We start from the raw sequence: 13,621 nt of genomic DNA, 5'->3' as shown, positions 1-13,621 counted from the left end.
GGTTGTTTGTCTCTGTGTTGCCCTGCGATGGACTGGCGACATGTCCAGGTTTTACCCCGCCTCTCGCCCATTGACACTTGGAGATAGGCACCAGCACCCCTTGTGACCCCAGCAAGGATAAGCTTAATGGCAAATGGATGCTCAAAAAAAAAAAAAAAAGAGAACATAAAGATCACAATATAACATCAATTAATTCAAACTTCTGCTGTCCATTTAGCAAGCAACACTGATTAACAATCAATTCCACATGCTGCTGTGGAAATGCAATAGGCCAAAGGTGGAACTGATTCGCATTTAGTAAGAGACTCAAAAGAAGTGCAGGTAGGGACCATTTCCCGATACCTTTACTTTCTGGCTAAAGGTTTGGTCATCTATGAATGACCAAGTGTTTTTATACACAGCATGAGCTGGACTCTACAACCCACACAAGTGGCTCAGGTAGTGCAACTCATCCAGGATGCCTCATTAATGCAAGCTGTGGCATGAAGCTTTGCTGTGTCTGTCAGCGTCTGCCACCTATACCTTTGTGCAAGGAAAAACAGGAGGAGCACTGCCAGAGCCCTGCAAAATGATCTCCAGCAGGCCACAAATCTGCACAAACGGTTAGAAATGGACTCCACGAGGATGGTGTAAAGGCCTGATGTCCACAGATGGGGTTGTGCTCACAGCAGGACATTTGGCATTTGCCAGAGAACACCAGGATTGGCAAATTCCCCATTGAAGCCCTGTGCACTTCACAGATGAAAGCAGGTTCACAGTGAGCACATTTGACGGACGTGATAAGAGTCTGGTGACACCATGGAAAGCGACCTGCTGCCTGCAACATCCTTCAACCTGACAGGTTTGGCAGTGGGTCAGTAATGATGTGGGGTGGCATTTCTTTGTAGGGCAGCACAATCCTCCATGTGCTCGTCAGAGGCGGCATGACTGCCATTAGGTACAGAGATGAGATCCTTGTGAGACCATATGCTGGTGAGGTTTGTCCTGGGTTTCCTCCTAAGCAGGACAATGATAGACCTCATGTCACCAGACCTGAATCAGATTGGGCACTTCTGGGAATTCATGTCTTAATCTGTCTACCAACGTCACATTGCACCACAAGCTGTCCAGGAGTTGGTGGATGCTTTTCTCCAGGTCTGGGAGGAGATCCCTCAGAAGACCATCTGCCAACTCATCTGGATCATGCCCAGGCATTGTAGGGAAGGTCATAAAGGCACGTGGAGGTCAAATACCAATGAGCTTCATTTTGGCCTGTTTGAAGGACATTACATAAAAGTTGGATCAGTCTGTAGTGTTTTTCCGCTTTAAATTTGTGTGTAACAATGAGTTGATGCAATCAACTGGCTTTCCTTAGATAGAAAACTTTGAATCAATTTGACTATCATCTGGTTGAATTGTCTCTGTGCCTTTAGATGACATGTGTTGTGAATTGGCGCTATATAGATAAACTGAATTGAATGGACTCCAAATCCAGGCCTGCATTAGTTAATAAATTTGATTTCCATTGATTATTGTTGTGTAATTTTGTTTTCAGCACATTAAACTTTGTACAAAAAAAAAGTATTCAATGAGATTATTTCATTCTTTCAGATCTAGGATGTATTATTTGAGTGTTCCCTTAATTTTTGTATGTATAGTGCACTGCAAAAGTATTAAACTTAAACTCTTTTGCCACATTTCAGGTTTATAATTATAAATTAAAATTCTTTCAGAAGAATCAACAAGTGCAACTAAATCTTTTAAAAAGATAAATAAAAAAAGAGAAACATTTGGTGTGAAAAATGATTCTGCCATCTTCAGTTAATACTTTGTAGCTCCAACTTTTGCTTCGATTAAGCTGCAAGTCCCTTAGGGTACGTCTATCAGTTTGACACATTCTTCCTTTCAAAACAGCTGGAGCTCAATGATGTTGGATGGTGAGAGTTGTTTGTCCTGTTTGTCTCTGTGTTGCCCCGCGATGGACTGAGGACCTGTCCATGGTGTGCCCCACCTCTCACCCATAGATAGCTGACCCCAGCTGGGATAAGCATGACGGTAAATAGATGGATGGGTATTCCTGATACCATTATCTAATTCTTTAAGACCACAGTCATGGGTTAAATATACAGAAGTTTCTAATTTCCTCCATGAAAGCATGTGATTTCTTCATACATGTTGACCTTCACATGTCCAGGATTAAATAAGAACAGTACTTCCTAAAGCAGTACTTTCTAGGTGTTGCAGAAATATTACCACAGGCTAAATTAGGTGACATTTCTGAGGAAATGAGGCTTAAACAATTACATGACGGTTGACTTCATCAAAGAAATCACTTTATGTTAGCCTGATATCTCCTCTTTGGTTTATGTGAAACATGCTGATTATAAACTTTTATCAGTCTTATGGAAAACTGTTAGGTAGCAGTGGAGTGATCTGAGTTTAAGTTAAAATTAGTAATGCTTTATTGTTAATTAGCCTTTATTTAACCAAAGTTCCATTTAAATTTGCAATTGATTGCATTTATTCAGCAAAGATTTTAAATTCTTTGAGAATCACAATGACTTGAATGTAAAGTTTAGACTAGTTTGTGCTGAAAACCTAAAACTTTTTCATGCCCACAAATTTTAGGAGATCCATGGATCAGAGATTAGAACTTCTTTGCTTTGTTGTTCAAAAACTTGTCAAATATAAAGAAGTGAGATGCCAAACCTGCTAAAATTGCTATCTACTAATTATCTATAATAAAAACAATTTAAAAGGTAAATATAGTAACCATTTTCGGATTTTAAACAACAAACCTTTTACTGTCAAGATGTGTCACAACTCCTTCTGTCTCACTGGAATTTCAAGAAAGGATAGTTAGAAGAATAAAAGCAACTAGATATTAAACAATCTTTATTTTTCTAAAATTAATCTAAATCTCTTTATGAAAAAAAATCTAAATGGACAGTGCAAGAAAAACAGTTTCTTCCATTTTGCTGTATTTTATGCTAAAGTCAGAATAAGGGGGAGAGAAGGAACTATAAATAATCTTTACCCAAATTTATATTGGAAACAGGTGGTACATGAAATATGTCCTTAGTATGTATAAATATATATATACACTGCACTGCCAACTTCAAAATAAAAAAAACTTGTTTTAGGCATACTAAACACCCAAATATAGTTTTATCTTTATTTTATAAAATTAGAGAATTTCTTTTTTTTCAAATCCAAATGGTTTATTGCTTCCCAGCTGTTTTAGCTGAAAAAAACAACAAAAAAACTTTATATAAAAAAGATCACAGGAAATTAAATTCAGTTTAAAGTTTAAATGTAGATATTAGGAGTAGGTCTACAGCTTTTAGGTCTGAGCCTAAGAAAAAGACACCTTTAAAAAACAGGATGTTTTTCACAGCTTTTCTTTCATATTCTACAGATGTCGTGCTTTAGTTTTTTTTTTTTTGTCATGGGAATGAATTCCTCTGCTGGCCAGTAAAGTCAGGTTATGCAGAAACCATACAGTTGACAGTAGAAAAGGTATCAAACTTTTCGCCAGGTATATCTTCAAGGTAGCTGTAGAAATATCTACAGTTTACTGTTAAAGCTGCATGCCAAGAGGCTCAGTATTGCACAGAATTTACCACTAGCTATAAATGCCTGTAAATGTTCGGTTTTATATTGCCGTTACTCCTGTCCTGTACACCTTCTCTGATGTTTTAACACACAGGAGCTGCTGCAGTCGAGGGTTTAATGTTATATCTCTAGGAGAGAGGTACTCTTCCCCCCTGGTTGTTCACTTTTTAAAAGCAGTCCTGAGGCATATAAAATATTTATTCCTGGGATCTAATTATTTTTGCTTTATGCTGTGTTCCATTTGACCCTCCAGAGAGAATTTAGTTCACATTTTTCATTTAATCCACATTTTACTATAATGTTCTGATCTTTGTTTTTTCATGGTCACAATTAGCAGAACTGATTAACTTGTCCCTGTGTGGTGCAGCAGATTTAAGTCCGTCTTTGATACAGGGGACAAGGGTTTGATTTCAATTGCAGGTTAACCTCAACTTAAGTTGAGTGCAGGTTGTAATGAACTCCGTAGGGAGCAGCCCAGTTATATTTGGAAGGTCACGCTGAAACCTGGCTAGAGCCAAATCGCTTATAGCCACCATACATCTGAAGATTCTCAGTCATCCAGATCAGTCAAGCTTGAAAAGTTCAGTTTAGGCAACTGGATGTGAAGTTTTGCCTCTAATCGGTTCCAAATATTGCAGAGCACAGAGATTAATCTCAACTTAAAAATCAAGAAACTTTCAGGTCCAGCTTAGAAAACTGGACCTGAAAGTTTCAGTTTGCTTGCCATAGTTTTTTGATAGACTATGTACATTTTTTTAAACGGTATTAGGTTCTTTTTTGCAAAGGTAATCTGACTAATTTTTTGGGCCAGGGAAGACATCTGTGTCCTTCTACCCAAGAAATGTAGTCCAAATAAAAAAATTGAGATCACACTGTAGCAAAGTAGATGCTTTATTACAACTGTTAATTACAAAAATAACAAAAGGCATATCGGCCAAGTGTGTTGGAGGGACTTTTATACAATATTCACCAAAACAGATCCTCAAATCCAAACCATGAACTCCTACACTTAACACTGGTCATTCCTGGCAGCATGGAGACTTACAGTAATCACAGCTTTAAAATGTTGCTGCCATTTATCAAAAACAGCTTTTCAGAAAAACTGAAAATGTTGTATTAAACAGTTTCAGCCACTCAAGCCTCGCTTGCAGTGTGCTTTAATAGAAATGAGTTTATGGTTCTGCAGTTACATTACAGTTCTAGATGGCCATGATTCAACAATCCCAACAAGCACAATTAGCAGGTCCATCTTATTAAGGCATGAGGCACCAATTCCTCACTTTGATAGAAACCATCTATACAACTTTAACTCAAAGATACATTCAAAAGCATCTACTCTACTTAAAATCTTACATATTCTAACTAAGGATAAGTATGAAAATAAACTGTACACTGAAATGAAGAGTCCTTTTAAACTATTCTGTCTTTTTCTTTTTTTTCTTTTTCTTTTCAGATGCAACTGCTTCTGGAGCTTCCTCTTCTGCCTCCTCAGCTACAGCTTCACTCTTTCGTTTCTTTTTCTTAGGTGGGACCGGCGTTTCCTCCGCCCCATTGTCCGTGGTTTCCTCTGCGTCTTCAGCCTTTTGTTTTTTCTTTGCTTTGACCGGAGTCTCAACCGATTCAGCCTCCTCAGTCTGCTCTGCAGCTTGCCTTTTCTTTTTCTTCTTCACCACAGGTGTGTCGGCTTCTCCATCCTCCATCTTACAAAAAAAAAAAAAATTAATAAAAAGCAGTTTGTCTACATGCAAAACTCTCTATACTTAAAACATTTTAAATTTTATGACATAAAATTTTAAGTAGTGCACATTTGGTGCAAAAATGACTCCAAAAGCATTCAACATCAGTATTTGCTTTAAACTGAGTTGCTGTCTGACTCTCTTCAGTGATCTAGCCCACTAAGGAGGACCAGCCAATGGTTCGGAGTCTAAAGTTGATCTAGCATGCCGTACACTGAGGCCAGACCATAAATGTGGGTCAGGTCTCAAATCTGAACATGCAGCAGAAAAAAATCCACAAAGCTCACCTCTGCTTCGCCGTTTGTTTCTCCATTTGCTGCAAGTTCCTGCAGCTTCTTCTCACGCTTCTTACGTTTCTTCTCTTTCTTCTCCAGTTTACGTTTCATTTCAGCTGCAACATCAGTAGCCTGAAAAGGAAAGGGAACCAAAAACTGATGAAATCAGGAAAGCAACATCAGATTACCAACCAAGGGACTTTAAAATGCTGCATCAGGCTCATTAAATCAGTTTCTACCCTCAGCATTATGTCAGGGAAATATTCTGTCATCATTTACAGCACATTTATAAAACTTTTAAAAGGTAGACCAACACCACACCTGTAATCAATGCTTTTAGAGACTTAAAACTGAGCTCACCTCTTTCACAGCCTCAGTCATGACGTCAACATTTTTCCGCGGCACCTCTCCTGTCTCATAAAAAGACAGACGCTCCTCCACCTGCTCACGCAATTTGTCTCCAAATACACTAGTGGGGAGCTCTGGAAGGAATGAAACAATAACAGTCAGAGGGAGGATTCCATACTCTGTTATTCTGTGCAGAGCACATGCAGTCCTCCTCAGAAAACAACTTCTCAACATCAACCTGTCGGATGAATGCTGTTGACGAAAAATGAAAGCATCATTGCAGGCATTTCTACAAGTCTCCACAGAAGATCCACACGTTCACTCACCGGAGAAACAGTCGATGCGTGAAGCAATGGTGCACTTGTTTGCCAGATATCTAGAGATGCGGCCTTTGTTCTTCGCTGCAGCTCGTCCAATGAAGGTTGAGTGGAAGATGAGGCCATATTTGGGCGTGTTTCCTCTTGTTTTCAAAGCTCTGTGTGGACACATAATTATCTTTTCACCTCTATTAGAAACAATCTAATCACTGATTAATCTGAAAAAGAAAAAAAACTTGTTAAAATCACGAGGCATCTGTTAAGTTAAACACCTTAAATCTTCTCACATGTAGGGACACATTCACATTGTGAAGGTTTTTAAAAGACAAGTTAAAAACACAAAGGTTGATATAAAGCCAGCTGGTGAACAGCTCCCTCTAGTGGATGAATAGCTTCTCCAGTGACCAATGTAACTGACTAGTGAGGTGTGCAGGCTGCACATTTAATTCTCATTTATATGACATTTTTTACTAGAAACCTGGAGAAAATTGTACGATTCAGCAGGTGTAACTTTGTGCAACAGCTCATGTCTACCTCAGTGATCTAAGTGGCTGCTCAGACTGTGGGGGTGCATTAGAACGAGTGGGCTCACTCCAGAGTAGTCACTCCAGTCACCCAACTCTGCTCCAGCCCAACCCTGCCATCACTGCAGCCACTTCTTTCCCCAGCAGGGAGGGGGCGCCCCAGTACCTGAACAGGGCCTTTTCTGCTCCCAGGATCTGAACGGTGGACGCCGGGTACTTGGCCAGGTTGGTCAAACTACCAGCATGGGAGATAAGTCGGGCTCCAACCTGGAAAAGTAAGAACATGTCTTTACCGCCAAGAAACTCACACCATAAGGCAGTTTATTCAGGCTCTGCACATTTTAAAAAAGGACCTTCAGCACCGAATGTATTTCTCATCACATAGGATCAGTGGATTGACAGATTTTGGTATAACATCATCGGTCCCATGGATCATGAAAATCAAAAAGATTCGCTCACCACTTCTCCAATCAGGGCTGCCAGGTTTGGGGCCACCTGACTCATCTTGGAGCGGAGGTACTCCTGCAGCTCCAGCCTATAGGCGGCCAGAGACACCACACGGTTCGAGAACCTCTCTATGTTGATTAAATCGATGGGTGAAATGTCCATACCTGAAGAATAGGAAGACAAGGGAACAATGAGAAGAAGCAATAACTTCTCATCCACTGCATCGTTTACATTGAGGATGTTTCTCCCGACAGGATCCGCAGCGAGGATTAGTGCCTCCACTACAGGTTTATGAGAGAGTTGCTCTGCCCCCCTGTGTTAGGCACCAAGGACGACTGGTGGTCCAAGGTGGGCATAAAAGGGGCTCAATGACACTTCTCTTGAATAGACATTTTGCTTTTATCACACTAGAACTTTCGCGTATTTTAACAATCTACTACTGGACTTTAAGATTAAAATAAGTCACAATTCCACAATATCCCTAGGCACAATATTTTTTTAGGCCCAATTCAACAGAAAGATTGAAAGCAATAACCTCCCAGTAGAGGCAAAGCTGCCCAACCTGCACCGCTATCGCCGTTTGCTCACCCATGGAGGAGCGTGAAGCATCCAGGATGGCCTGAGCCTTGGCGCTGTCCATCACCACTTCTTCAAGGCTCTCCAGACTCTCCTCTGAGAGCTCCTTCCTGTTGCCGATGAGCTGAGCCAGACGGCAGTACATGGAGTTCTCCGACACGATCTTGATCAGCTCTGGAAAGTGGTAGCCGTACCATTCACTGCAAACAGAAGAATGCAGGTTAACCAAGGTTATAAAGGTAATGGACATGAAAGTCAGAATAAGCTATGCTTCGACACCAATCTGAGCTGTGAAAATAAAAATAAATGATGTCTCAACCAACAGTGAGCCTTACTGGACAATAGCCAACAAAGCAACAGTGCTGGGAGAGCTTCATGTGCCTCCAGTTTCTATGCAGGCAGTACTCTGATGCACCATCTGTGGTAAGCATTAGGAGGATAATGAATGAACCTCATGCTGTTACGCTGTTGAGCAAAAAGCATCATAAACCCACCGGACTCGCATGGAGAAGGTGTTGATGTCTTTGTCGAGCTGATCCAACAGAGCAATGGACTGGATGATCATGTTATCGGCCCTGTTGACATTGAACTTGACTTTGGCTCTGGAGTAACTGTGACCCAGACCCAGTTGGGCCTTGGAGGCGGCCTGGGCAGTCAGACCCTTCACCAGGGAGTGGAAATGCAGACGAACACCTGTCAGGATTAAAGAGGCTGTTTGAGAAGTTTTCCTCACAGTAAGAGGGAACAAAAATCTCTAACATCTTGTGGCTGTTCAGATTTTCAGTATAAACCTTCATGAGTTTCAGGATAAGGATGCATCACAACGGGCCACTTATTTAACACTTTTCTTTTATGCAAGAATCTTGGAAGAAGAAGAAAAAAAAAAAAAAGAGAACCATCCTGACCTCTGATTATCTCAGCCACCGCCCCGCCGGTTTGTATAGAAATGGTGAATTCTTCCTGAAGAGCGGCTCCGATTTTGGCATCAGACACTCCCAAGGTAGCCTTCTTCTTTCCAGACAGAGGAAGGTTGGTTTCCAAGAACAACTTCAGATCTGCATGGACCACACCTGCAAAGACCAAAACATGTGACTCAGTGGATAGCGAGGTGATGCACATCAAAAACATAATACTGCTTCCCTCAGATGTTCAGGGTCAACATTAGGTTGTCATCACATCAATTCAGTGGATTGACAGATTAAAATGCATCATTACAACTGAGGACCAGCACCAACAATTTTTACAGACTACAAAAAAGAACTTATTCCCATAAAGGAGACCTTATTTACAGACATCCACTGAAAACCACAGACCTTCAGATATGGCGTTCATGTTCTCCAAGGCAGCCTGAGCAGACCGGAAGGGGAAGAAGGCAGCCAGGCTCACCATGCTGTTGAATTTCCCCAGACTCAAGACGCTCTGCTCCACCTGTCAAACACCCACTCAGTGAATCCTGCTCCCACAGCAGCACAATCAAAGACCAGGACATCCATAATCTCACCTGAGGGAGCAGCATGCCGATCTCCTCCACCTCTTTGACCACGAACAGAGCGTAACCTGCCGCATGCTCGAACAACACATGCAGCACAACCTGCAGATGGAAATTTAAATTATGCCAACATAACTAGTAAGAAGTTAAAGCTTCATTCCCATTCAAATACATGATATGGACATAAAAGAAACTGTCCATTTATAAAATATTTGGATATCCTGTTATGCTTTAGAGAATTTGGCAAAAATAAACTTTTAAGATCACACAGCAACCAAACAACAATGAGGAAATCCTAATATTTAGTGACATGATTCCAAATTAAGATTAATATTTATATTCAATCAGTAGAATAAGAAGCTTTTGGAACACTAAACTAAAAGCAGCCATTACATTTCGATTAAACCATTTTATTTCAAAACAGTCAAGATCAATCAGACTTAAATAGCAGCCTTTTAACCTTAGATCACTAAATAATCTACTGGGTTCATGTCCCGATCTGACATGAGTTACTCCTAATGAGTGCCATCCTCTATTTTTTCTGTATTTTCTGTAAGTAAAACGCTCACAGAATAATGCCGCTGTGACTGCAGGGTCGACACGTGGTTAACAATCGAGCAAAAATAACGGGGTTTATCGGGTTACATTTTGTGAACTGAAATAAAATCCGTCCATTCCTAACCTAAATCAGTTTAAATGTGTTAAAGAACAAAGTGTTAGTTCTGGAGTAACCGAATGGCCTTCATGTGGACCCCACGTGTTGTTCTGGGCCCTAGGTATGATGCTACAGTGCTAACAATTGCTAACAGTTAAACTAAACCTTAGTGCACAGCAGGAGCAGAAACCCTCCGTTTAGCAGATGTTACCACTTAAGTTAAACCCATCTTCTTTCTAAGTGATCTACATCCGTCTCAACGATGCGAACATAAGTTTCTACCAATATTAACCGGGGCTAGCTAGCCGCGCCTCTAATGTTCTAACAGGCCCGTTAGTTTGTTGCAATTAAACACTACAATCAAAGCCAACCTAAGCTGTTGTAATGCAACATTAGTTACTTTCTCTGTCGTTTTATAACGGATACATTTAACTTCTTTAAACCTACCATTATTGCAGAGTATGTTTGCAGAACCACGCAAAGCGTGTCTGCTCTCTTCGTTAACCTCTGAGGAAAGACGGCGCAGGAGTTTCCAGCACAGAGACATGTGATTCAAACAACGCGAGATCTACACGACCCCGCGAGATTAAGAATAATATCCTCAGAGGATCTACCAAGGATCCCTACCCCAAAGATGTATGACATTTCAGTTATATAATCATTTCTTGACACAATTTGATTCTGTTTTGAGTAGATTCTGTCATTTCAGGTCTGTTTGGAGAACACAAATAAAATATTTTTTTCCCCACTGAAATAACTGCAGTAAATTCAAAAATCGTAAAGAACTAGTTTCTAATGTTTATGATTTAAAAATGCCTTACGTTTTGAAAACTTCTTCCATGTTTCCCTAAAATTGAAGCTGGGGTATTTGACACCAGAGCTCAATTCCACATTGCTTTATGAATTCAACCGCAGAACAAGTTGAATTCAAATATAAAACTTAAAATAATAAGTTATCACTTTCTTGTTTTCACATATTCAAACTGGGGTGTTTCCATGTGAGTATACGCCCTCTAGCGTTCGTGTGTGGCACTACACTAGGGATGCAAAGGACACAACACCAACGCAAATGTTTTCATCCACAATATATGTCATTTTCAAAGGTTTCCAAGCCCAAATTAAGCTATTATTCACAAACAAGTAAAATAAAAAAGTAGAAAGATGTAAATGCATTTGGATTAAAAAACAAAACAAAAACATTTTTAAATGTCTCACTGAGGTGTGTGACAAAGAATCAAGATCCTGTGAGGGAGAGCTTGTGTTTATTTTTAAGTGTGTTTTTAGAGTCAGATTTCTCTAAATACAACATATTTCACACTTAAAAAACGGAATATTATCAAGCTGCATCTGAAGTCATTAAAACCGGGATCTGATTTGATTCCAGTGTGATTGAAAACTTCCCACTTGGTGAAGAAGCTCCTTCTTTCTCAGGAAGCTAAAACAGTCTGGTCTCTCTACTTAGCTCCTCACAAACTTTTATGGGGTTAGAAAAAGAATCCTATCTCTCAGTGTGACGCCGAGGTAATATCTGCAGAATTGTGTGGGATGCTCTCTCTGTCCAATTAGGTACATAATAACTTGGGAGACGTTTATGTTGCAAAAGTCCAGTAAAGGGCCAGAAAAAAGGACTTCAGACCTTCTTAACTAGATGTGCATTTTGATTTTGTGTCTCAGCTAACTTTGACGTTGGTCCCAGAATAATAAAAACTCTCGATCTCTATCCGATCCGCCCCCTATCTGTAGACAGTGTCATCAGAACAATGACGGTCATGTTGCCTGCAAACTTCCACAGTCTCAGAGTTGGATCCGCTGAAGAAGAACCTCACACTTTTTGCTGCCATGATTTTATATAAAAAGTTGAGAATTAGAAAGTCAGGCCCCTTCTTTTGTAAGTGAAGCCCAAAAACCTCGGGGTACTAACCTCTCACCATGAAACATTTTGCCAGAAGGCCTATTGCTTGTCCTGCTGTAAAGTTCAGTTTAGTTCCAAGGTGTAATTTTATATTAGCTATCTTTAGTCCTTATTTAAATTAGCCTGTGCAGGCATGGAGAAGGCACAGATGTAGAACATGAAGTGAGGCCTCTGTTCTCTTTTTTTTTTTTTAACAGTGTCCTGTCTGGCAATGTGGCAATAAGAATAATTGTCTTGATGCCAAAAAGAGCCCAACAGATTTTACTTTCACAAGTGGAGCAGTAGGGCTATTGCCATATTGTTCCACTTGTTTCATGCATATACACTCACCGGCCACTTTATTAGGTACCCCATGCTAGTAACGGGTTGGACCCCCTTTTGCCTTCAGAACTGCCTCAATTCTTCATGGCATAGATTCAACAAGGTGCTGGAAGCATTCCTCAGGGAGTTTGGTCCATATTGACATGATGGCATCACACAGTTGCCGCAGATTTGTCGGCTGCACATCCATGATATGAATCTCCCGTTCCAAAGATGCTCTATTGGATTGAGATCTGGTGACTGTGGAGGCCATTTGAGTACAGTGAACTCATTGTCATGTTCAAGAAACCAGTCTGAGATGATTCCTGCTTTATGACATGGCGCATTATCCTGCTGAAAGTAGCCATCAGAAGTTGGGTACATTCTGGTCATAAAGGGATGGACATGGTCAGCAACAATACTCAGGTAGGCTGTGGCTTTGCAGCGATGCTCAATTGGTACCAAGGGGCCCAAAGAGTGCCAAGAAAATATTCCCCACACCATGACACCACCACCACCAGCCTGAACCGTTGATACAAGGCAGGATGGATCCATGCTTTCATGTTGTAGACGCCAAATTCTGACCCTACCATCCGAATGTCGAAGCAGAAATAGAGACTCATCAGACCAGGCAACGTTTTTCCAATCTTCTATTGTCCAATTTCGATGAGCTTGTGCAAATTGTAGCCTCAGTTTCCTGTTCTTAGCTGAAAGGAGTGGCACCCGGTGTGGTCTTCTGCTGCTGTAGCCCATCTGTCTCAAAGTTCGACGTACTGTGTGTTCAGAGATGCTCTTCTGCCCACCTTGGTTGTAACGGGTGGTTATTTGAGTCACTGTTGCCCTTCTATCAGCTCGAACCACTCTGGCCATTCTCCTCTGACCTCTGGCATCAACAAGGCATTTCCGCCCACAGAACTGCCGCTCACTGGATGTTTTTTCTTTTTTGGATCCTTCTCTGTAAACCCTAGAGATGGTTGTGCGTGAAAATCCCAGTAGATCAGCAGTTTCTGAAATACTCAGACCAGCCCTTCTGGCACCAACAATCATGCCACGTTCAAAGTCACTCAAATCACCTTTCTTCCCCATACTGATGCTCGCTTTGAACTGCAGGAGATTGTCTTGACCATGTCTACATGCCTAAATGCACTGAGTTGCCACCATGTGATTGGCTGCTTAGAAATTAAGTGTTAATGAGCAGTTGGACAGGTGTACCTAATAAAGTGGCCAGTGAGTGTATATTGCTTTATTATAATTATGCAGGGAGTTTTACAGATTATATGGACACTGCAATGTAAATAGAACAGACGAGGAAAAACAGAAGAAGAAGAAAAAAAGAAAAGATGAAAGAAAGAGGAGATAGAAACGAGATAATGATAAAACATTTTCAGTCTGCTTCATCACCTGCAACGAGGTTTAAAAAGAACAGCACAACAAATAGACATGGTACG

At 40.7% G+C, this 13,621-nt stretch overlaps 1 protein-coding gene and 2 non-coding genes across 3 annotated transcripts; all 3 read right to left on the bottom strand.

Moving 5' to 3' along the window:
* Window positions 1–4,464: 4,464 nt before the first annotated feature.
* On the bottom strand, window positions 4,465–10,527 carry nop56 (NOP56 ribonucleoprotein homolog). Its single transcript, XM_038277836.1, has 12 exons — window positions 10,409–10,527; window positions 9,319–9,408; window positions 9,131–9,245; window positions 8,723–8,887; window positions 8,312–8,510; window positions 7,830–8,017; window positions 7,254–7,405; window positions 6,961–7,061; window positions 6,280–6,428; window positions 5,966–6,087; window positions 5,618–5,737; window positions 4,465–5,294 (listed from the first exon to the last, which is right to left on the bottom strand). Exons 1-12 carry the CDS (start codon window positions 10,409–10,411, stop codon window positions 5,010–5,012), a joined length of 1,689 nt encoding a protein of 562 aa, XP_038133764.1. The 5' UTR covers window positions 10,412–10,527; the 3' UTR covers window positions 4,465–5,009.
* Window positions 5,817–5,885, bottom strand: LOC119778582. The gene has a single exon (XR_005280089.1). It is a non-coding gene; the product is annotated as a small nucleolar RNA SNORD57 (small nucleolar RNA).
* On the bottom strand, window positions 7,478–7,597 carry LOC119778583. The gene has a single exon (XR_005280090.1). It is a non-coding gene; the product is annotated as a small nucleolar RNA SNORA26 (small nucleolar RNA).
* Window positions 10,528–13,621: the final 3,094 nt, after the last annotated feature.

Source organism: Cyprinodon tularosa, unplaced genomic scaffold, assembly GCF_016077235.1.
Source record: "Cyprinodon tularosa strain WSP-4 unplaced genomic scaffold, ASM1607723v1 ctg135, whole genome shotgun sequence".
Taxonomy (NCBI): Eukaryota; Metazoa; Chordata; class Actinopteri; order Cyprinodontiformes; family Cyprinodontidae; genus Cyprinodon; species Cyprinodon tularosa.
The sequence above is the reverse complement of the archived record's forward strand: the minus strand, read 5'-3'. Positions and strand labels throughout refer to the sequence as shown.

Coding starts and splice junctions, on each gene's coding strand:
- nop56 (XM_038277836.1), bottom strand. Junction 8,888..9,130: donor CATGAACGCCATATCTGAAG/GTCTGTGGTTTT, acceptor TGGTCTTTGCAG/GTGTGGTCCATGCAGATCTG. Junction 6,429..6,960: donor GCAGAAAAGGCCCTGTTCAG/GTACTGGGGCGC, acceptor GTGTCCACACAG/AGCTTTGAAAACAAGAGGAA.